This window comes from Oreochromis niloticus, linkage group LG4 (assembly GCF_001858045.2).
Source record: "Oreochromis niloticus isolate F11D_XX linkage group LG4, O_niloticus_UMD_NMBU, whole genome shotgun sequence".
NCBI classification, from domain to species: Eukaryota; Metazoa; Chordata; class Actinopteri; order Cichliformes; family Cichlidae; genus Oreochromis; species Oreochromis niloticus.
The window spans coordinates 9,385,130-9,408,966 of NC_031969.2; the positions used below are offsets into that span (position 1 = coordinate 9,385,130).

A 23,837-nucleotide genomic window follows, 5' to 3' on the forward strand; every position below is an offset into this window, starting at 1 on the left:
GTCTTGGACAAAAAGGACAGTATTCTAAGACCATTCATTCAATTCAGTTTTTATCTATATGGTGCAAAATCATGACAGAATTCGCTTCAAGGTGCTTTATATTGTAAAGCAAGAGAGAGAAAATCCTAACAACTCCATAAAACCAAGCACTTGGTGATAGCAGGAAGAAAAGGGTCATTTTTAACAGGAAGAAAGTTTGAGCAATACCAGACTGTGGACAGACCAGCCCTAATTCAATGCTTTATCAAAAATGAAAGTTTTAAGCCTAATCTTAAAAGTAGAGAGGGGGTCTGTCTGGAATGATAAAATTCATGAAATGCTTTGTTCCTACTGTCAAGCCTCAAGGTTTAAATTTAAAAGATCTCAGTGCATTTCAGGTGAAGGCTGGTATATTTATACTTACTCTCTAACTGGTATATTTTTAATACAAAATATTTAATGTCAAAGTCAGGGAAAATTCAAGAGTTTTTGGTGGTTAATCTGAATATATATGTTGCTTGAATGAAGACCGAGAGTATTAGTATTAGTTCAGGGTCAGTTACAGACCTTATCATCACAGGGCTTTGTGCAGTCCTCTGGAATACTAAGTTCACCCTTATTGCTTCCATAGAAACTCGGAGTAAGTAGCACAAGTGAAAATAAATGAGAAGGTGTGTCCAAACCTTTAACTGGTAGTGAACGTCAGTCAGGAGAATAAAATATTAGAAACCCTTTTAAACATAATGCAGTCCAGTACACTATCATGAATGTTCATATTATATTTGACACTGAGAAAGGGAAACTGGGAGCTTAGTGCATAATATGTAGTATATTTTAAATATCATTACTTTGTATTAACATAAAACACCTACTTAAAATGAACATATGAGTTAAACTGGTTACATTAAAAATGACTGCATTCCATTTAATTTTTTATAAATCCATATAATACCTGCTGAATTAAAAATGACCACGTTTTATTTTGGCTTTTAACAAAAGACATTGTTTCACAATTTTATTTTATTTTTTTGTAACATTTGATTCTTATCAGTTCACAACATGAGTTAAATCCATAGAATGTATATTTGGAAGCTGACATCTCAGCAGAGGATTGGAAATCAGCTTGTGCTGTAACACAGATGCTGAACTCACGCCTCGGAATAACACACTACAAATACTGCATTTTATGCAGCTGTAAGACAGCCTGTTTCAGTTTAAGCGCTGTTTGCATGCTCAAAAAAATGTTTTGTCTCACTCCCTTTTCTTCTTGTTGGATGTTGAAGCTCTACTTGGAACCTTGTTAAGATCCAACCATGCAAAATATGATTTTTTGCCATTTTTCAAGTGGTCTTAAACTTTTGACTGGGACTGTATATAGTGGAAGCCAGAAAATATTTGGAGACCTTTTTTTGAACTTGATTTGGAGTTTTTTTAAAAGCCAGTTGGTATAACTGATAAATGTTTGGTTTCTTTAGAAATAAGGAAAAGTTTTTAACATCTTGTTTGTTATACTTAGTTACAAAAAAGGTTTTCTTTCAATATGGATTGGTGTTTATCAATGCGATAAATGTTTCCATATACCTTTTGTTTTCTTTTTTTTTCTGTTTTAATGTTAATAATATTTGAAAAAAATGCTGATGAGAGTGTCTTGTCTCCAGATGCATGACATTGTAATGATGGGGACTTTGAAGATCCATCTTCTAGCAGCTCATCTGTCTCCCAGTTATTCACTCAGGCACAGTTAAATGACTGAGGATGAGATTTAGATATGCCAAAGGAAGCGACTGTCGCCTCAGTGAGAAAAACCTCCTGCCTCCAGAAATCAAATTTTTGAGAATGATCTTATTCCATTCGTCCAAATGGATGATGACTTTATCTTTTGTGTTGATGTTAAAGGTCTTTTGAGTGCAATGGGTTGTTACAATGCAGAGGACTGGAGGTTGTTTATTGGTAGTTTAAATGCCAGCCTAATCTGGGTCTTGATGCATTGAAGGCAGGTAGTTTGCATCTGTGCCAGTTGGTCATTCTGTCCAGTTACACCTATGAAACCAATGAAAATATGCAAATTGTGTTGAAGAAACTGAAATACAACCAGCACAAATCGACCAAATGAGAGAAAAAAACTGTATTTGTAACAAAACTGTACATGACTGAATATTTTATAAGATTTTTTAAAAACTTTAAGTAATATTAGCTTTTTTGTGCAATATAGCATGCTTATATTTATTGATGCAGAGCTGTGATGTTAAAGATTTCATGAAAATTTAAAGGGTTATTATTCTGCTAATGGGATTGTGTTCACAGACCAGGGCTGTGCAGCTGGTATTCACCACTGGCAGATCCAGTTATGTTGGGGCAGCAGGTTTCCCACGGTGTCTCCAGACACACACATTTGTCACATGTGCTCAGTCTGAACCTGCTCTCATCACCAGCAGTGGTCTGTGGCCATCACCTGCAAACCATTTCCTTTTTTATTCTGTTGTCACTTTCATTTTGCACCAAGGAATGTGAACTGGATCCACAGTGGTTTCTGTTTGATAACTGGACACACTGATAACTCTGGTGTGATCACATGATCTTTTTTTTTTTTTTTTTTGGAGCAGTGTATTGTCCCTGTAACAGAAAACACTTAAAGAATTCAGCATTTTATTAGAATCAAAGTATCTTTGATCTATCTGTTTATAAGACTGGGGAAACCTGCAGTCAGCTGAGACTCAAGAAATCACTTGAATGAGTGATGAAACGTTTCTCCCACTGAAAACGCTACATCAAGATGAACAGTATCAACTTTTGGGGATAGAATCAAAGTATTTTTGGATCCCATTCCCTGCCTTTTGTTCTGTTCTCTTGTTAGGATGATCGCGCACTGCTTCCATAATGTTGAGTCCATGACTGATTTGGTTTGCTATCACTGTCAGGTCCAAACAAAAAAAGAAAAAAACCTGTTGCATGATGGATCAGAATCTGATGATACTTTTCTGTGTTCCTAATTCCATCAACTTCAACAAGATCTCCAACACCACTGGCTGAACTGCATCCCCAAACCATGACAGAGCCTCCACTGTGTTTTACAGATGGCTGTAGACCAGGGGTAGGGAACTCCAGGCCTCGAGGGCCGGTGTCTTGCAGGTTTTAGATATCACCCTGGGTCAACACACCTGAATCAAATGATTAGTTCATTGCCAGTACTCTGGAGAACTTCAAGACATGTTGAGGAGGTAATTTAACCATTTAAATCAGATCAGCTGTGTTGGATCAAGGACACATCTAAAACCTGCAGGACACCGGGCCTCGACACCTGTGCTGTAGACACTGTTGTACCTCTCTACTGATCTCTTCCAGACATACTGATGAACGTTTAAATAAAAAATGTCAAAATTGGATTCATCAGTTGTCACATGACATGTCACTCATTTTCAGTTCAGTTCTTGTGTAACACCTCAAGCTTTTTTCTCTGTTTTCCTTTACTTAAGAATAGCTTCTTGACAGCCACCCATCTACTGAGACCATTTCTGATGATGTCCAGATGCACTGGCCACTCCCATTATTTATTTCTGCTTAAAACAGATTATTATGGAATTCTAAATCTTATCTGTTTTTTATATGTACCTATTTTCAATGATAACAACTTTAATAGCAGGAAATTAAGTAGGCATATAATTAATTTTCTCTTTTTGTTGCCATGTTTTTCGAGTAACCTATATGTGATAATATATAAAACTGGAAATTCTGTTTTTGGTGTGCCACCCCAATATTTTTGGTGGCCCCTATATGGCCACCAAAAAATTCTGGACGCACCCCTGTTTAAAAACTGTACTTTTCAATATTACTGTCAAATAAGTCGCTCTCCACTTTCGCTGTAGTGAAAGCCGCTGTATTTGACTGAGATAAAAGTGGAGCACCACTGTCCCCTGCAGATTGAAATCGGCGAAAATCCTCAGAAAAAAGGAAAAAAAGAGAAAAAAAAAGAGCCCAGAACCGGTTTCCGGACACTCCCGAACATTTACGAAGACAGCCTCTTCTTCCCGTCGTCGAGCGCTCCCTCCTCCCCCCTTTCACGCCTAATGTTGCTGTACCTCAAACCCTCCCCCCGTATCAGAGGAGTAGAAACAACAAGCCGCCATTTTGTTTGTGCGGACAGACCGTCAGAAACAGGAGGAGATAACCGAGAGAAGGAGCGACTCCGCGACCCACGACAGCCGCTCCGGGAACCGCCGGGGGACGAAAGAGTGCCCGAATCCTGTCCGTGCTATCCGGGGAGAGAAAGCATCACGAAAACCGATAAGACGTCAGTGGAGGGAAAACCGAGTCGGTGACATATATATGTGTATATGTATGCATGAGAAGGAAATACTCCGAAAAATCCAAGGAAGGGGGTGTTTGCGGAGCGGAGACGGGGAGGAGAGGCGGAAGAGGACTGTGTCTCATAACGAGGGGGGAAAAACCTGCCAAAAAAGAGAGAGGAGGGAAAACATCAACATGAAAAATCATAATGTGTCCGTCGCGGAGGAAGGAGAGAGCCCGCATAGACAATTATATAAATAAATTGCTGCCGGGCAGAAGAGAGAGGTGGAAAGAAAGACGGGTTTAAAGAGAAGGGGGGAAAAATTGCCAGGATCAACGCGGAGGGGGGGCATTCACCATCACAAAGAGTCAATGAGAGGATTTTGTCAGCCCAAAATATTTCAAGGAGGAGGGGGTGTCAACATTATTGTGCCGATCTGAAGCTTTCCGCTTCCGAAATAGCCGTCAGATTTTGATCAATTTTTCTCCAGTCGCCGTTGATCTTCTGCTTTTGCTTCAGAGCTTTTCTTTCTTTTTCCTCCTCCACGCGTGGCCAAGACATCCTTAAAAGCGGCGATATTTGTGATTTAATCTGAGGGGTTTTTTTCTCAAGTGTTTTTAAAAAACCAGGGGAGGAACCTCTTGTGGAGCACAAGTAACCCAACAGACCGTCCTCTGCAAGAGAGGAAAAAAACTGATTAGATCAATCTGACTGCCCGCTGATTGGCAATTTGCGCCGTGATCGTCCTCGGGAAGTGTACGGAGAGATAAAGTGTGCATGTGGGGAGATTGCACAAGAACTGTGATTTTTTTTTTCTTCTTTTTTTTGGTTTTGAAGATCTTCTGTTTGCAGCCGTGCTGACTGCAAGACATCTCGCGCAAGCGGGTTGCAACAACCACTACGTGCAATACGAGTCCTGTTCTTTCTGACTACAGTGCCTTTTGCATGGTCAAACACTTAAGTGCACAAACAAGTCGGCATGTACATGCAGAACACAACGAATGCTTGCATTGGGTTATATGCAGTGAGACATATACAGCCGTGATAGACTTTTATTTTTTACCCAAGAAACCGTAAACCTGGCGTGTCGTCCTCTCTGTGCAGCTGACTAATTTCTTCAGCTACTTTAAAGCCGGCGCAGGCTGTTTGTAGTGCAGCTTTAACCGTGTCCACTGCCTTGTTTTACTTCTGAGGGAAATCAGTAGCACTGAGAGAGGTCCGATCAGAGAGGAGGAGAGAAATCTGTTGCATGAGAGAGCTTCGCTCCTGGAGTTAACACAGGAGACGGAAAGAAAGGAGGCAAAAAAACAACAACTCCTGGCTTCTGTTTGCTGGATCACAGTTGTCTTTTTTGTGCCCTGACAAATTGCTCTCCACCCCCCTCACCCGGCTTGGAGCGATTCGGATTTGAAACGGAGATTTTCTCCGCCGACTATGCCGGGCAGGACTGAGTACAGCCCGGAGGACAGATCTTGGGACGGTTTTTGTGTCGCAGAAGAGGCTACATGAGGTTGTCAGAGGGCCGCACGCTTGCCTTTTTTGCCGACTCCACCTTCCCACCTCCTCCGTCGCCGCCGCCTCCTCCTGCTGCTGCTCAAATCTGTGAAGAAACAAAATCTCCGACTGGGGAGGGGGACTGATATCTGCAGAGAGGAATAAAACGAGAGGGGAGGACTGAAAGAACTCAACACTGCTGTGCCTCTCTCCCCTACCGTCCTCCCCGAGCGGTGGGGGAACGATCAGAAAGGTTTCTTAAAAGGACTGGGAGACGCAAATAAAGGGGGTGGGGGGATTGCATTTGCCCTCCGTGGATCTAAAGCATTTTATTTTTAATTCTTCCAAAAAAATATGGCCGATAATGTTCTGGAGTCCGGCCCGCCTTCAGCCAAGAGGCCCAAGCTGTCCTCTCCTGCTCTCTCGGTGTCTGCCAGTGATGGAAATGGTAAATATTTGGCATGCATTATTAAGGCTGAATAAAATATAAACCAGCTTCACTGTGAGGTGTGTGTAAATAGCCGGTCAGTTTTCGGAGTCCCTGCAGAGTTGCACTAGTTGCCTTGACTGACATGCTCAAAGTTGCTGCTTGCAAACAGCAACATGTTGTTGTCTTGGGGAGTTGATTTGTTTGTTTATTTTTTAAAGTCTTAATCCGAGAGGTTTTGGCCGCTAATTGGGGAACATGGTAATAGTTGTGGCGGCAGGAACAACTTTTCCAGCACTTGTGTTTTGATGCGTTAGCCTCAACAGGCTAGCTAGCAGCAACTATTAGGGTCCACCTCCAAACAATGGAAGAGGCGAGTCAGCCCAGTTTGCTTCAAGTTGTAGAGGTAGTTTTGAATTGAGTAATTTGAAGAATTAAAGTGCCGACACATTAAGCACCGGGCTTCTTGCATATCCCGATGAAAACTACAGAAAGAGAGGGTTTTTCCGAGGCAGCTCTAAGAGAAAGTGAGGGTAGCCGAGCAGCTAGCTAGTAGCTAGGCAGATAAACCCACCAGACCGGCTCAACTGAGCCCTGCATCTGGTTAGCAAAGACAAAAACTTCAATGAAACAAAATCTTCTGAGTATCAGTCGATAACCAGTGACTCTGGAGAGAGAAATACCCTTTGAGGTATTATTATTGTGTTTTTAGCGCCAAGCATACTGGGTTTTTACTAAACTATTGTCATATACAAGCTAGCTATTGTTTGACTTGAATAAGTTGGGCAGAGCGTCCTTGTCCCGCAGAAGTTACAGCTTTGTTAATTTTCTCACTGCTGCCGGGTTTAAACGAAACAGTAAGCAAGCCACAGACTTTGAAATGTCTTCTTTGGTGCCCTTTGTTCAGAGGCCTTTTTCCTTTTAGCTTTTCGGTCGTACTATCAGAGCCCATTCTGGTTCTCTGTCCCCATTGTTTGGCTACACTGCGACGCTGCGCCGCACTTGGTGCAGCTCACTTTTCAAATATGATTACAACAAAGCGTGTCGCAGGCAGAGCAGCTGGACGTGTTTCACCTCGTATGTGAAGTTGGATCTGTTAGTGCAAAGACATTCATGCGAGGCGCAGTGAAATCTTTGGAAGTATTTGATCCAATAAGTGAGAAGTCATTATGGGAATTTCAAGTTTAGTGAGGTGCCAACATCTCGTAAAGTACCATAAAAATGTAGGTAATGCTCTTGTCACTTTTATATGAAAGGTATACTTAAAAACAGGTTATGATTTTAATGTGCCTACTGTTGCAGTAGATGTGACTTCTTGCATGTCTCTGCAGTTCTTGCTCTTGAACCATAGAACTGCAGTTCAAATTCACACACCTTCCAAGGTGCTGCACTGTTTACCTCTGCGGCTTCTCGCCTTGTCCCCACTCCATGTGTGGCATCCCACCAAACCACAAACTGGGGCCCCGGGGAGAGGTCCGGGCTGTGAGAGGCAGCTGGTGCTGGTCTTGTTTCCTGCCTATACACTCTAATAGTTGATTATTTAAAAACAAACAAACAAACAAAAAACCCTGTTAACAAAATCTCTAGTTTTCTGGCTGGTAATAATTCTGTTTTTCCTCCTGTATGCCTAGATTTCGGTTCACTCTTTGAACTGGAGCATGACCTCCCAGATGAGCTCATCAATTCTTCGGAATTGGGATTGACTAACGGAGGGGATGCCAGTCAACTCCACAGCAGCCTCGGAGGGGTCGGTGTCGGAGGAGGAGGAGGTGGTCAGGATGCAGCTGCAAAACACCAGCAGCTGTCTGAGCTCCTGCGTGCAGGAGCAGCACCACAGCAGGGTGGCCCCACTTCTAATAGCACGCCATCTGGGGCATCCATGGGGATGATGGGGGGTGTCGGCGTTGCCCCTGGAGGACCTCAAGGCATGCCTCCCCAGAGCCAGCCGCAGCAAGCTGGATTAATGCAGCAGGTCGGAATGGTAGGAGCGCACAATCGGGCAGCAGCTATGGTGGGAGCCCAGAAGGGCAATGGTGGACAGCAGCCTCAGCAGGGGCTGATGGGGGGCCAGGTTGTTAATGGCTCACCTAGAATGGGCTACCCCGGCAGTGCTGGCATGGGAAACAACAGTAATCTTTTGCCAGACGGCCTACAACATCAGCAGCAAGGCGGTCAGCAAATGGGAGCCGGGAGTCAGGCAGGGATGAGACCACAGCAGCCTGGAGCACTGAACAAGGTAGGCAGACTCAAAGCAGCTCTCATTTGTGTTTAAAATACTATTTTTCAAAGAGATTGAACTGGTCAAACTGGCAGGTTAAACAGTTTATGGCATGCTTTTAGTCTTATTTTTTGTAAAGTAACAGCTTTAAAATAAGTTATCTTAAAGTATTTGGGATGTACCTGTAAGAGTTCAATTCCTCACATGGATATAAAATATGAAAGTTTGAAATTACTGCTGAAGCCTGGAGGTATATGTCTGATTAGAGCATGGAAAGCTGTAGGCAGACGAAGCTGTGTACTTGCCACTCGGGTAAAACTACTCATTTCCAGCACAGGTGCAGATAGAAATGCGGTTACATGTTGGATGTACAGCTGCATCACAGTTTACTCTGTGGTATCGATGGTTAACCCACTTGCTGGTGACTTGTTAGCCACATGATGATTGTGATTTTTATTCTAGAGGTGCAAAGACGTTATCGGAAAAGACGGTTAAATGGTTTTAAACAAGGTTTACTTCTTTGCATTAGTTCGCATCTCTGGGACTTTTTCTCAAGAGTAACAGGCTTTGTTTCTTTTATTACTTTGACTGTCTCTTATGTGCGCAAAGGAAATCACACTGTTAAACCCAGTAAATTGTTTATTTTCTTTCTGAGCTTGTAAGTGGGGATCAGCAGTTCAATTAGACACTTACACATAGCAGCAGGTTACCACCCACCTGACAGTGCTGGTACTAAAGGCTCACTCTCATTGAAGTTTAGGCAGTGATTTGCTGCTGTGATAAGAGAATAGTTTGGCCAGATGCTGAAGACCATCGCTGATACTGAAATTGTTTTCCAAGTCGAAGAGGTGGCAATAAATCACGTCTGTGTCGTTAGTTTATTGTGTAGAGGGAGGTGAAGTACAGTAACCAGACAGTCATATTATTTAAAAGGTGACTGAATGTGTAATTTTCTGGTTATAGCGCATGTTGTCAAAAGTAAAGTAAGCTTTTAAACTGTTTATTATCACAGTTTTTTCTTACATTGTCTTGCCTCCTCCTCATTCTCTCTTCATTTTAAACCCCCTCACACTTTTCTCCACCGCTCTCCAGATGAATATGATGGCCAACGCGGGCCCCTATGGCGGTCCGTACGGCCAGACCGCTGGCCAGGGGATGCCTGGAGCAGGGCTGGGCCCACAGCTCCAGAATAAAGCAGGCCTCCCCAGCAATATGGCTGCCCAGTTTAGCATGGAGAAGAAGACACCAGCGGGTCAAGGCATGCCTGGGATGGTAGGATTTGTTGGTTTTTCTTCTGTTTAAAACTCTGTAGCCCATATAGGAGCCTTTTGGCCCCTACTGCAAATTAAACACACATTTTAACTCTGAATGATTCAAAGTAAAACCAAATATTGAATGAGATTCAGATTGGAAGAAAAAGTCTTGAGGGTATTTCACCATCCTTACTGTATTAAATATATCCTTTAAAAGCCCTGAAAACCAACTATTGTTGCCTCCGGCCCATTTTTCCTCCAATATTGACAACTGGCAAATGTGTGGAGGTGGAAAAGTAGACACCAGAGAGCTTAAACTTTTTACCTTATTCTTTACAGAACTGCTTCAGTAACTTTACATTGCTATATATGATTACACAGCTTTTGAGTCTTGCCTTTGCAACACATTCTATCGGAGGCGATTAGCTGATGTGTCTTCTAAACTAGATCACAGTTTGAGAGCAGAAACAGACGGGAATTTGGAAAATGTTGAGGTGGAATCTGTTTTATTTTGTGCCTTTAATTACTCAGAAAGGCAGTGTCCAGATGAGCATTTTTTTGTTCCAAATATCGGCTTTTCACTGGCAGTCGTACAAGAAGTCTTATACTCCCTTCCAGACAGTGTAGCAGCTGAGATGACATTGACACAGAGCCTTGCTGACACCTTCTAATAATACTAATTTTTAAAAACTTGCATGACTCGTCCTGAAATGATTTTATTTATTTATTTTCCCCCCAAAACTTTCCCTTATCCCCATCGTGGTACAGCTCGGGGTTTCCATCACAGTTTTCAGGTACCTTTTAAAACATCTGCCGATAATGACAAATTTGCTCAAGCCTGCTGATTTCCGGCTGCACATTTTCAGTGTTTGTGCAAAAGTCCTCTCTGTTAAAATTTTTTTTTGTTGTTTTAAGTTGTCTAAAACCACACTGAACAAATAATTAACATCATCTGTCATACTCCCTGAAAGAGTTACATTTATTAAGTCAGTGCAAGAAATATATTGCAAGTTAGTGCAGCTGAGCAGTGATTTTTATGTGCTGGGCTCTTCCAAAGAAAACTGACACGTCACTGGTGAGAGGGGGTTTAAAAGTTTTGAATGTCATTTTTTCCCATTTTTGTTGGTGCGTTATCAGGCTGGGATGGGGTCATATTTCTGACTCGATCTCCGCACCCAGTCTCCACACTTGGCTTCAGTCAGCTTGTAGGGCTCATTGATGACTTCCAGTTTGTTTTTGGTTTGTCATTACCTCTTTAGAGAAGATGGGCTGCCTCTGCTAAAAACCTGTGTCCTGTGTTATCTTAATGAACACAGTTGTGGTGGAGGGAGTTTTTGGTAAATGAGTAGCTCAGATCACCTTTATAATAATCCCACCTACCTCACAGAGATGAATCATCATAATGATCAACCAAAAGCCTCAGGGGTGTAGTGTCAGATTGCAGTGACTCACTGCAGGTTGTTAACTTGGTCTGTGTGTTTGAGTGTAAGAGCTGCCCCCAATTTTTGAGTTCATTCACATTTCCAATTAAATGAGCAGGTGGATGTTCTGCGCTGATCATCATTAGCCAAGAGAGATGATCAGAAGTCAGCTGGGGACTGTCACCTGCTCTGTTGCGGTTACATTACAGAGTTATTTATTATGCTGTATACCATTTGGCTCTAATTAAAAACTGGCCTTTTTTGTGCTTTTCAGCAGGCTTGTTCATGCTTTAGATTCTTCTGCTGTTTTTAATTATTAAATAGCTGAAAGCATTATTCAGAAGTAGACTCTTTCTCATTTCTTCCCATATTAGTTTACTGATTGTTGAATCAAGTACCTGATCTTTACTCCTGAGTGTATTAAACTTCTGAAATCTGGCAAAAACTGCAGTTTTCATGCTGCAAGAATTCTTGGAGCATGGATCTTTGGCTGCTAGTTGTTCAGCTGTTATAAGATTGGTTACTGGAAGTGATCACTTTGTGGTGGATAATTCTTTCTAACGTGGCCTGTGCCTCTTTTCTACTCGCCATCCTAAGACGACTTCTCAGCAGCAGCAGCAGCCTGGACCAGTCGGCGGTGTGTCGGTCAGCGGGGCAGCAGCAGCAGTGGGAGGGGTGCAGGTTGGACTCAATGCTGTGGGGGCGGGACCCGGCGCCACACCTCCTACTGCAGACCCCGAGAAGCGGAAGCTGATTCAACAGCAGTTGGTCCTCTTGCTGCACGCGCACAAATGCCAGCGGAGGGAGCAGGCCAACGGAGAGGTACGACAGTGCAACCTGCCTCACTGTCGCACCATGAAGAACGTGCTGAACCACATGACTCATTGCCAGCTTGGCAAGTCCTGCCAGGGTGAGTCTGCTGAATTACACCGATAGCTAGTTTACAGGGTGTGTGGTTTATCTCATAAACACGATGCTGTCATGCATCTGCAACACTTTTTTTCCCTTCTCTTATTCTTTTACATATTTTCTTTTAATCCCTGTTGGTTTGCCTCCCAGTTTTTCTCTATCAGGATGAGTTATTTTCTCTTCAGCTGGCTGTTTTACTGTAATTCCTCTCCTTGTCTCACCGAGTCTTCATCTGGACGTAGTTTTGTTTTACTGAGTGACTCATATAATAAGTTATTACCTTTTGGCTCTTATTTTCCTTTTTTGTTCATCCTTGTCATGTTAATCATCTCTCGCCTTCACTCTGTCACCGTTTCCCTCCACTTGCTTTCCCATCTTTTTTACTCTTCATCCTTTTCTAAAACATTTCCTCGCCCTGGTCTTCTCCTCCAGTGGCGCACTGTGCCTCATCCAGACAGATCATTTCTCATTGGAAGAACTGCACACGACACGACTGTCCCGTCTGTCTGCCACTGAAAAATGCTGGGGACAAGAGGAATCAGCAGCGTGAGTCCTTCTCAATCTTTGGCTGTATCTGCACATTAATTCATTAATTAATTATTATTTCTAATTGAAGCAATAAAGTGCGTCACAGTAGGCTAGAATTCACGATACTCATCTCTCGTTACCTCTGTTTCTTTCTCCTGTTGCTACAGCTCTGGGCAACAGTGCTGGGGTGGGTTTAGTGAACTCCTTAGGTTCAGGTGTGCCAGGAGGACAGTCCAACGCACCGAACCTGAACCCTCCCAACCAGATCGACCCCAGCTCCATAGAGAGAGCCTATGCTGCACTGGGCCTCACTTACCAGGGCAACCAGATGCCACAGCAGTCGTCGCAGACCAGCGTGCCAAACCAGGGGCTGCAGGGACAGCCTGGGATTAGGACTGTAAACAGCATGGGTTAGTATATAGAAGCCTGGTAGAAACATGATGTCCTTAACCTCTGGGGAACAACTTTAGCAGTCCTGTAATGTTTAAGCAGAGCTTTTCAGAAACTTCGAATGAGCTGTTTAAAGTTGTTCAGAGCTTCTCATCAGTTGCTGGCGCTGCCTCAGGTCTTATGAAAGAGGCCTAAACATGTAACTTTACAAGTCTTTGGTGAATGCTGAGTGTTTTTTAGTCCCTCCTTAATCTTTTACAGCTCTCCACTGAAGTTTGATTTACATTTCAGTGACACTGAATGCAACAGTGTATGCTAACATCGTTTGTATTTCTTCCCCGCCTATATTCACACTGTACTTAACGATCCAGACCCAAGTACACTTCAGTTTGTCTGGGCATCTCGGCTCCACTCACTCACTCACTCACTCACTCACTCACATACATGCTTTCAAAGAGTGTTTTTTCAGAGCACAATGTGATTTTGTGGCTCAAGCTGAGACGTTTTTATAAACGGTGAGAAACGGTCTTTTCACATGCCTTAAAGGTTTCCCAATTATTATTAAACAGTGATTTTCATGGTGCCAGCTGTCATTGTAAAAGCGTGACGTTTTTATGCTTTGGCGTGGTTAGCGATCGCACCAGATGCGTACCATACATGGGTCCAACTGAACCGTGTACTGGGATCGGTACGCAGCGATCTCACTAATCAGACCAACCTGGCTGTATCAGACAAATGTTATAGGGCACGATATAGAAAGCGTAATGTGAGTACACTCTACAATCTAAGGTAGACACTAGTCTACTTCCTATTTTCTATTTTAACTCCAAAACCCTCTCCTTCCAGGGGGAAACTCTATGGGAGTGAACGGTGGAGTTGGGGTGCAGACCTCCAACCAGCATTCCTCGCTACTGCCAGATGCCATGTTGCACAACTGTATGAGCGCACAGAGGTCAGACTGCCTTTCACTGGCCACATCTATTTACTTCTTCATTCAGGTTGCACTAGCTGTGATCTTAACTAACTCATCTGTCATTTCTCTCAGTCTGATGAATGATGGTGTGGGGAACCTTGGCTCCTTGCCCACAGCTACTTCACCTTCTGCTGCAGGCATGAGGAAGTCTTGGCATGAAGACATAACACAAGACCTCCGCAACCACCTTGTCCACAAGCTGTGAGTCTGTCGTGTCCTGCAAATGTTCCAACAGAACAGAGCAGATGAAATGAATAAACAAGTTATTTACAACAGTGGGTGTAATCGTAATTGTAGATGCACATTTTTCCTATTCGTGTGTGTGTCTGAGCAGTGTGCAGGCCATCTTCCCCACTCCTGACCCAGCTGCACTGAAAGACCGACGGATGGATAATCTGGTGGCTTACGCTCGAAAAGTAGAGGGGGATATGTATGAGTCAGCCAACAGCAGGGTAAGAATCCAGTGGGACCATTAATTGGCAGATAAAGAAAAAATAACTTTATTTATATATATATATATATATATATATATATATATATATAAGTGTTATGCACTGTTGGGATTTATTCTGTAAAATCCGCTTGCTGCTACTCTTCTAGGCGGAGTACTACCACCTGCTAGCAGAGAAGATCTACAAAATCCAAAAAGAGCTGGAAGAGAAGAGAAGGACGCGGCTCCAGAAGCAGGGCATCATGCCTGGCCAGCCTGGCATACCCTCTGCGGGCCTCCCACAGGGGCCTCCTGGCATGGGACAACCTGCCATGCCCCCGGGGCAACCACCTAGTGAGTAAACATACTGTTATTACCTCAGTCACACACTCGTCTACAAATATTGCTGGCATATAAATAATCAAACTGATTGCCACCCATCACGTTTGCCTGGTACATGATACAAAACGCAAAATTGCCTTCTCAAAAATGAAATGTAGTCCAGAGGAAAGGTGTCATTTTGAAGAAGAAAAGGAGCTCACTTTGATTCCTCGTTATTGCTCTGTCAGATGGGCCTCACGTTGATCCATCCATGGTCAGACCAGCCGGCCCCAATCAGATGGTCAACAGGATGCAGAACCCAGCAGGTACACCTCAAACAAGTATAAATGACTTAAGATCAATGGATTCTTGAGTAAATGTCATATACTGTATTTATTTTAGACAGGAGTTCTAGACCAGTATTTAAAAAAATTTAGAAATCAGGAAGTAGATATGGCTTTTCCCCGTTGTGGAAATGTTTAGCAGAGAGCTACATTAGAGGGTTGGTTCACCCAAATTATGTGCAGATATTTATTTCTTTCTCTCTGCTGCCATCCCAAATCATCAGAGGTGAGCCGAATTTTGTTTGTGGTTTTCATTTTTGCCATTTTTCTTTTTTTTTTGCCAGCAGTTTATGTTAAATCTTAAAAAGCTACAGACTTTGCTTAACATTTTTTTTTAATTCAAACATTCTACCAAAAAAATGTCCTTTTATAAACTGCTGATAATCTATATTATTAATATGGTTATTACTTTAATCTTTGTGAACCAAGGCTTAAACATTTTCAGAAAAAGTTTGAGCAAAATTTAAATGAGATTACACGCTGCCACAACCAGGAAATACTTACTCTTCATATCACTTTCTTTAATATGTCTGCATAATCCAAACAGTGCAAGTTACAGCAATGCCCAGTGAAAAGTGTTTTGACATGCCTCGATTTTGTCCTGATTCTTTTTTTTTTTAGGAATGAACCAGTTTGGTCAGATGGGGGGGATGCAGTCGATGGGTCAGAGGTCGACGCCTCCTCTTGCTCCGCTGAACCAGGTTGGCATCACTGTTGCATTCTCTATCATTCCTTTGGGTTCATATGAATATCATTTATTGACTGATTTGCTGTGAAAAAGCTCTAAATGCAGTAGAAGAGGTTACATGAGACGGTACATGACTTGTTGTTTTATTTCCAGATGGGTATGGGAACAACGAGGATGAGTCAGCCTAACGCCACACCGTTACAGAACCAGTACCTCCCTCCAGGCCAGTTTCCTGGGTCCAGTCCAGGACTTGGTCCAGGTGCTGGTGCCGTTGGTATGAATCAGTCAGGAACACAGAATGCTGTGCATGCGGTAAGGATTGCGTTGAAGAGTGACATTACTTTGTAACAAGTTTGGAATGATAAAATTTCAAAGAGGGTGACTAAACATTATCCTGTGTCCTACTCTCTGCATCAGAACCAGATGTCAACACCGCCATCCCACCCAGCCAGCAGCCCCGCTCCCCAGTCCGCCCCTTCTGTTCCAGGCTCCGGAGCCCCCGTAGGCTCTATGGGGTCTGTGAATGCTGGTGGCACTGGGTCTCTGCCTAACCTGCCTCCATCCTCCAACCAGTCCAACACTTTCCCTCATTGTCCACCCATGCGAACAAACTCCCCGTCACCAGCACGCAGCTTAACACCTCAACCCCATCAGACGCCCCCAAGGTTACCTGGTTGTCAGACCCCGCAGCCGCAGACCCCCAGCACACCCCAGCTGCCCCATCCGCAGCACCCCCAGCAGCAACAACAGCAAGCCTCGCAGCAGCAGCCGCAGCCATCAGTGCACACGATGAACTCTGAGAAAGCTAATCACCTTCCACAGCAGACACTTGGGGACACGGCCTCCTCGGGCCCTCAAACAAATCAGACTTCTTCAGTGCTGAATCAGAATGCTCACGTGCCATCACAGCAGCCACAGACCCCGGTGAGCAGATTAGAGGCTTTCTTTATTTTGTCTGCTCTTACTCCACCTTCTTTCCCTAAAACTAAGTTTTGTGAGCCTTTGGTTTTGAATTGTGTGGTACGCTTGGTTCCCTATCTGACTCTTATTTTCTTGTACTCACAGGAAATATGGGGAAAAAATCATCATGTTTAGTTTTAGCAGATGACTGTGTAAACCCAACATAACATGGCACGTGTCCCGTTTGTGATTTCTAACTTGCCTTTTCTAAACCTCACTCCATCTCTGCCCGCTCTGCCTCAGCTATCTGCGAAGCCTTCTCTGACAGCAGATGGTCAGGTTTGCTCTCCAGCATCAGTCAGCAGCAGCACTGATCCCACCTCTCAGCTCGCTTCAGCCAACGGCCCTGCTCCCAGCCAGGAAGATGTGAAAATGGAGGTGAAGAAACAAGAGGAGGACGACGAAGGAGCTGACGCTCAAGGAGACGGCAAGGGGAAGATGGGAAAGGGTCAAGCTGATGTGAAGATGGAGGAGAAACCAGAGGTGAGGCTCTTCAAAATGAACCTTATTTCCTGATGTTTTATTTTAGTCTTCATTCTGATAAAGAAATTGGTTAACTGACACACAAACCTTTCTCTCAGATAAAGAAAGAGAAGCCATCAGGAGACGGGTGTAAAGGAGAGCCCATGGATACATCTTCATCTTGTGTGTCATCGTCAGTAGCGACAAGTGAAGACAAGAAGCCAGAAGTGAAGAAAGAGGAAGGGTCAGGGTCAGCAGCCACCAACAGCTCCCCAGCTAACACTCAGAGCAAGAAGAAAAGTAAGCGTCCACTGTTGTCTTTGTTAGTGATTTAACAGCTGGAGCATCTCCACAGTGACAGCTGTGTAACCACAAACTGCGACTCATGTAAAGCACTGTCAAAGAGAAATAATTGGAAATCACATGAATCTACTCGAGGAGAAAAATCAACTTCTGTAAACTTTTTCATTGTTTCTGACAGTGCTGGCCTGTGAATGTGAAGTAGCGAAGGCTGTCTTAGCTTATTAACAGTGTTGTTCATCATACCACAGAATAATATCCAAAACATTGCATTATGTATGAACGGTAGGCTCACACAAGCTGTTGCTTATGCCTGCACCCATTGTTCCTGAATTATAGTTGTTCTCTTCTTTTCCCCCTTTTTAGGAAATATCCCCCCCCCCCCCCAAAAATCAGATAGAAAGAAAATGAACAATGAATAAATTAAAGAATAAAAACACCGAGCTGGAAATGAGAACAAGACGTCCTCTTTAAATAATGCAGTGGGGGGGGGGTTACTGACCGCTCCCTGATCCACTCCCTGACTGATTCTCCTTTTCCAGTTTTTAAGCCCGAGGAGCTGCGTCAGGCTCTGATGCCCACCCTGGAATCTCTGTACCGGCAGGACCCCGAGTCCCTTCCCTTCCGTCAGCCGGTGGACCCCCAGTTACTGGGAATACCCGTACGTATTCGAACTAGTAACAAAACTAACCTGGTAAGGGACTGCACTGGCTGCCATTTTGCTTCAACTCCTCTCAAAATTTAGCTTATTTTTGTTTTCTTTTCTTCCACCTTAAATATTTTTCTTTCTCATACTTTTCGTATTTTTTTTTTTTTTTTCATGCTTTAATTTTACTTTGAACTCCTACCTCAACGTTTTTGTTGGGGTTTTTTTTCCCCCACTGCATGTCATATATATTTACATGTTTGTATTTATACGCTACTTTCTGCCATTTGTAAATGAAAGCAGTGGCTCTTATGAATGCAAATTTAATATGAAACAATATTTTAACTCCGTATTTAAAAACTTCATAATATAAGAAAAAAAAAAAACGGTTGAAAGAATATTACATATACCTAAAAATAAATACATATGCTCTGGATGATTTGCAGTTCACGAGCCAGTCGCTTTCATTTATGTATTTGAATTTGTTCCCATATGACATCATGTTTTAAAGTTGCATTGCTTCAAAAAAAATTTTTTTTAATATATCATCATCATCATCGTGGTAGTGTCCCATTGCTAGCTTTCTAGTTCAGTTCCTCACCAGTAGTAGTGTAACAGTGTTCAGGTGGGCAGTGTGTAGAGGTGGGAGACCTTCAGTGGGTCCAATTTGGAGGGAAGACTACTTGATAAGATTCAGGATGCTTTTACTCTGAATCAGAGCAACTGTGTCTGTCCTCCCACCGCAAATATGAACATTAATAAACAGCAGTGATTAGCAAGCCTCGGGCTGTTGGCTCAGGTCTCCTTCTGGAGCACCCACATTCAAGGGATGTAACTTTCTGCTGGTGAATAACCATTCAGCTGTTTTTTGTGGAATGTAACTTACAATAGGTTGGATTAATAAAAAACTAAACGAACCACATTGCTGTGATATATATTCGGCCCTGTAGTAGAAATTAGGCACTGCTTGTTTGTTTTTATCAGGTTTTTTTCCTCTTGTGAGTGTTTTCACTCAGAGCCGATGGACCTCCTTTCTTCTAACACTCCTCTCTGCCTCTTTTTCAAACTGTGCTTTTAGTTTGAGGAGAAGCAGAGTGCCTAAGACAGGAAAAGAAAAACAACCCAGAGAGTCATCCCTCCTCTCACACTCACTTGCTTCACCTCAGCCCTGTTGACTTGTTAACTCAGCCAACATATTGCCGCTCGTGCTGCTGGCGTAGCTGACGCCGACCACTCGGCTGCTAGAAACAGTTTATCTCTGTCTGCCTTGTTGCTTTTGCCGCTGCTCTGTTCTTCTTGGTTTTGCACCCTGATCACAACCCAGAGACTCATTTTCCCCCCAGCTGTGTGGCAAAATGAGCCGACATGTGTCCCAAAGCAAATTGATAAATAATAATTTGGCAGTCACATTGCTGGGTGTCATTTGCATTATGTTTACATGTCATCCTTAGGTAGTGTTTAAATGGGTGTATGAGCTCACAGCACAGACAGGGACTTGACTTTAAAAGTAGGGTGCAAAGCAGAGAGCTGGAGGGCAGAAGTTGTCATGTCTCTCTGTTTGCACGTGAACCTTCTTCTCTACAGCGCTCAACAACATTGTCCCCCTGCACCCTCTTCTCTCCCTACTCTGGTCCTGCCTGGTTGACTGCGACGCCGTCATCGCACCTTCACCTGATGACCACGACGACGATGACCTTGATCGTACTCTTCTTCCCCATCTCTCAAACTCTTCCCTTGGGTGATCAAACGCTCCCACATCTTGCTGCTCTTTCCTCTCTCTCTGCTTCTAAATCTTTCTCAACTACCTGAACTTTACATTGACCTGCCATTCTTACCTGGACGGCGTCCCTTCCAAACCAGGACTACTTTGACATCGTGAAGAACCCCATGGACCTGTCGACCATCAAGCGGAAGTTGGACACGGGGCAGTACCAAGAGCCGTGGCAGTATATAGAGGACATCTGGTTGATGTTCAACAACGCCTGGCTGTACAACCGCAAGACCTCCCGCGTCTACAAGTACTGCTCCAAGCTGGCCGAGGTGTTCGAGTCGGAGATTGATCCCGTCATGCAGGGCCTAGGGTACTGCTGTGGGAGGAAGGTGAGGCAGAACCATGGTTTTTATCTTTCATGTGTGTCTGCAGGTGTAGACTAAGAAGTGAAAAACTATCTACCATTTCTGCAAATCAAACCTGCTGAAGAGAACCTTTTTTGTTTTGAAACCAGTTTAGTTTCAGGTAGTTTCCAGAGTGGGTTTTCTTATTTAAGTTTGGTTTTTGTTGTTTGAAAATGTTGCATTTTAGTTTAGTTTTTATTAGGTTCAGTGTTAGCTTTAATCTTTTTAATGATTACTATATGGAGGGCATATGTCAGAGGCAGGTATTGCAATAAAAACACACAACTTTTTCAAAGCAGTTGACTCCCAGTCTCAGTAAACACATACTTGTTTGTTTGTTTTTTAACCAAACTATCAGATACTAAAACTAAAGATTTTTCCTGCATTTTAATTTTAGTTTTTGAAGTTCACGAAATCGTTTCAGTTAGTTTTATTTCATTTAAAGTCTAGTTTTTATAGTTATTTTGGTTAACTAAAATGTTTTTTTTTCCACATCTTAATATTAGTTTTAATTTAGTTTTAGTTAATTATAATAACCTTAGTTGTCACCACTCAGACAAAACCTCCACATCACTGCGTGTATAGGATTAGAAGAAGCTGAAAAGGGAGCAAAGAAATGTTGTTTTAACCAAACATTGTGTTTTTTTTGTCTGACAGACTCAAAATGGGACCATACTTTGCTAAATGAATGTGTATTATTGAAGAAGAATGTAAACTAATATGTGTTTACTAAGGTCATAAATCAGGTGAGCAGTAGGGCTGTTTTCCCATAGACTCCTAAACAACCGGATTTAGTTTTGAATTCAGATAAGTTGTCCCCTGGTTGCCATTGGAGACAAAGACCCTGAACTCCATCTTTTTCTTTTTACAGTCTGTGACTTTATGTAAACCTGGTACATCTAGTGTTAGTGTGTGTTTTTAAACATTTATTCATATGAGATTTCTTTTTGTCTCCTCCTCATTGCAGTTTGAGTTTTCCCCCCAAACGCTATGCTGCTATGGAAAACAGTTATGCACCATCCAACGTGACGCTGCCTATTTTAGCTACCAGAACAGGTAAGAGCTGTCGGCAGAACTTAGTTCTCATTTCTTTTTTTCTTTTTTGCTGTTAAAATGCAGGCAGTGAGATCACCTCGTATGTGTCGTGTTGTATTCCTCACACTGATACTTCCTACAGCATAGCATCAATCAGTCAGTTCAATCACAGATGAGTTTTAATTTGGCTTCAAATGGTTACCCTGGCACCATCTCCATAGTTCACCACTTTAATTTCCATGTTGTTGTCATTCATAAAGTGGGCTCCCGTCTTCCTGCACAGTTCCTCTGTTTTTTTTAATTTGTTGCACCACTGTCCTCACAACCAAGTTGATTTCACATTTTCTTAAATGTACCTTCATGAGCAGAGTGGGAGGAGGTGGTGGTGGTGTCATGCTCGTCACCAGAAGAAAGGTTCCCACTTTATAAATGACCAGAAAGGATGATGGGTCTCTGTTGCTTTACCATTTAATAATTTATTTTTTCCTCATCCACCTTTTCATGTATGGAGACTCCTCACTCCCTTCCTCCTCCACAGCTCCTAGTGGTCTCTCATGTTGCTGTAATGTTGTTGTTGTTGTTTATCACTGAACGTCTGATGCTAATCTTTGCTTTGCCTTGGCTCTCTGTCCTCTGTTGGTTGTTGTTCACATCCTTCTCCTTCCATGCTCCTCGCCCCCTCCTCCCTCTGTCCCTCCCTTCATCGTCTCCGTCTGACCTGTAACGTTTTATTTCACGCTTTTTTTTTTTTTTTTTTTTTTTAATATTCATTTTGACCTCCCTTTCCCCATCTCCCTCCCCTCCCTCCTCCCTTTTCCCTTCCCTTCTCCTCCCCCTCTCTCCCTCCTTGTGTTTTTTAACGCTTGTGATGTCTGCATTGGCCTGCTTTGGTGTGACCAATCATCCACTCCGAAATTTACGCGCAAAATCAAAACACCCGCCCACACAAAAACCCTGCATCACGATTGGCTGCCGGCGACGACCTACCTTGCCCTCTGCCTCCTCCTGTGTGTCCACCCCCTGGCCTGTCCTGCCCTGATTGGCGGCTGCTTCTTCGTGCCCTCTCTGTGATTGGCTGTGCTGATGACGAACGGTGTAGTTCACCAAAATATGGGCTTCTTGCTGACAGGTATCACTTCTGTGAGAAGTGTTTCAACGAAATCCAAGGCGAGAGTGTCTCCCTGGGGGATGACCCCTCCCAGCCTCAGGCGTGAGTACCATCACATTGTCTCCTTCATGCAATGCACAACACAAGACAGCTTGCTACATCTCAGAGGTCCTTGTGTAATGCTTGAAAACCACTCCTTTTCTTTAGGCTGTCAAATATATTTGTGAATTTATTGAAAACTAATTGGAAACTTTATTTTGTTTTTGTTTTTTTTTAAGAAGAAATGCTCCTGTCCTCCTGAGTGAAACACAGTTCAAAACACTGATTTTGATAGGGTTGTTGTGAATGCAGTGAAAGACTATTGTGCAAGTGACCTAAATTGGAAGCATCTTATGTCAAGAAAATATCATTTAGTGATCAACAATACAGTTTAAAAGTTAGTTTGTGTCCTCTAAATAGTATCATCAGTGTCTGCCAACACTGCAGAGCAGCTTTTTGTGCAGCGATGCCTCCACAGAGGAACATCTTTGGAAATAAAACGGCACAAAAAAAGTGTTAACAAAACTAAATATTAAGTTGGTACCTTTAAAAGGCACTCAAATGTTTACTGTTGACAAGATTAGTAATGTGTGTACACCTATAGCTGCAATTTGTTTTTTTGTTTTGTTTTTAATTCCTCAAGCTGCTTTTCCTTAATTAATGTTACTGTTGTAAAAGCATTGTATGCTTTTTGGGGTTTTTTGTTTTTTTGTTAGTGGCGCCACACTGTAGAAGATTAACTCATTTGCTTAACACACGTAAGATCCCAGTTCAAGATCGGGAGGACTTCTGGTGTAAAATCTGCTGAAAGAAGCTTCACTGCTTTCATTTTTATAGTTTAAGTCTTAATGCTTCTCTTAGGTGTGGATTTGTTGTTCATCTGTATTTAATCTCACTGTAACATAATTGTCCTGGAGCTTTGTTAGCCAAAATGAGAAGCAATGCCACACACTTATCACACATGATAGTAAACTGAGCTCAGCAAAACATTGGCTAAGTGGCATCTTGCAGCTTAGGAAACAGGCTGCAGATTTTACTGACCAAATGAATAATGGAATAATCAGTCACAACTAGTCCTGATATTTATTGACCCACTTGTTAAATGAGCGAGAAAATGGTCCAGATAATTAACAGTGAACCCTGTAGGATTAAACAGTGTTGAGCTGCACAGGATTAGTTTGTGGCGGCTCTGTGGGTTAGAAGAGCTTCCTATTATTGCTTTGTCTTCCATGACAGATGATCAGGATGAGAGCATGTAGAGGGGAAGTGTTGAGGCAGTGGGCACATTTTGAATTTGTGTAAACGTTTCCGAATGAAGGAAACGCAGCCTGCAGTCTGCAGAGGGCTGAGTTGATTACAGCTGGTTCTTTCTGATTTTTCCCACAGCTCCATCAACAAAGACCAGTTCCAGCGGAAGAAGAACGACACGCTTGACCCCGAGCTGTATGTAGCCCTTCTTCACTCATTTGAGAGCCATTATTGTGTTAAAAGTTCTCGAGGAATCAAGCGGGT

At 42.9% G+C, this 23,837-nt stretch overlaps 1 protein-coding gene and 1 long non-coding RNA gene across 5 annotated transcripts in view; one reads left to right on the top strand and one right to left on the bottom strand.

Moving 5' to 3' along the window:
- Positions 1-550: 550 nt before the first annotated feature.
- On the bottom strand, positions 551-3,058 carry LOC112846758 (uncharacterized). The gene is made up of 2 exons (XR_003219903.1): positions 2,286-3,058; positions 551-2,019 (listed from the first exon to the last, which is right to left on the bottom strand). It is a non-coding gene; the product is annotated as an uncharacterized LOC112846758 (long non-coding RNA).
- A 968-nt stretch (positions 3,059-4,026) lies between these two features.
- The window catches only part of ep300b (EP300 lysine acetyltransferase b), a 36,423-nt gene continuing 16,612 nt past the window's right edge, over positions 4,027-23,837 (top strand). The window contains exons 1-21 of one of the 4 annotated variants that reach the window (XM_005468383.4): positions 4,027-6,206; positions 7,817-8,421; positions 9,496-9,675; positions 11,675-11,987; positions 12,419-12,532; positions 12,682-12,924; positions 13,751-13,856; positions 13,950-14,078; positions 14,212-14,329; positions 14,478-14,661; positions 14,877-14,954; positions 15,594-15,673; positions 15,814-15,972; positions 16,078-16,584; positions 16,864-17,103; positions 17,202-17,382; positions 17,925-18,076; positions 19,889-20,128; positions 21,111-21,199; positions 22,278-22,388; positions 23,712-23,768. In XM_005468383.4, coding sequence (XP_005468440.1) covers positions 6,113-6,206; positions 7,817-8,421; positions 9,496-9,675; positions 11,675-11,987; positions 12,419-12,532; positions 12,682-12,924; positions 13,751-13,856; positions 13,950-14,078; positions 14,212-14,329; positions 14,478-14,661; positions 14,877-14,954; positions 15,594-15,673; positions 15,814-15,972; positions 16,078-16,584; positions 16,864-17,103; positions 17,202-17,382; positions 17,925-18,076; positions 19,889-20,128; positions 21,111-21,199; positions 22,278-22,388; positions 23,712-23,768 — 3,980 coding nt within the window. In that variant the 5' untranslated portion in view covers positions 4,027-6,112. The remainder of the gene's footprint in view (positions 6,207-7,816; positions 8,422-9,495; positions 9,676-11,674; positions 11,988-12,418; positions 12,533-12,681; positions 12,925-13,750; positions 13,857-13,949; positions 14,079-14,211; positions 14,330-14,477; positions 14,662-14,876; positions 14,955-15,593; positions 15,674-15,813; positions 15,973-16,077; positions 16,585-16,863; positions 17,104-17,201; positions 17,383-17,924; positions 18,077-19,888; positions 20,129-21,110; positions 21,200-22,277; positions 22,389-23,711; positions 23,769-23,837) is intronic. The other 3 variants (XM_005468384.4, XM_005468385.4, XM_005468387.4) reach the window with 3 other exon arrangements.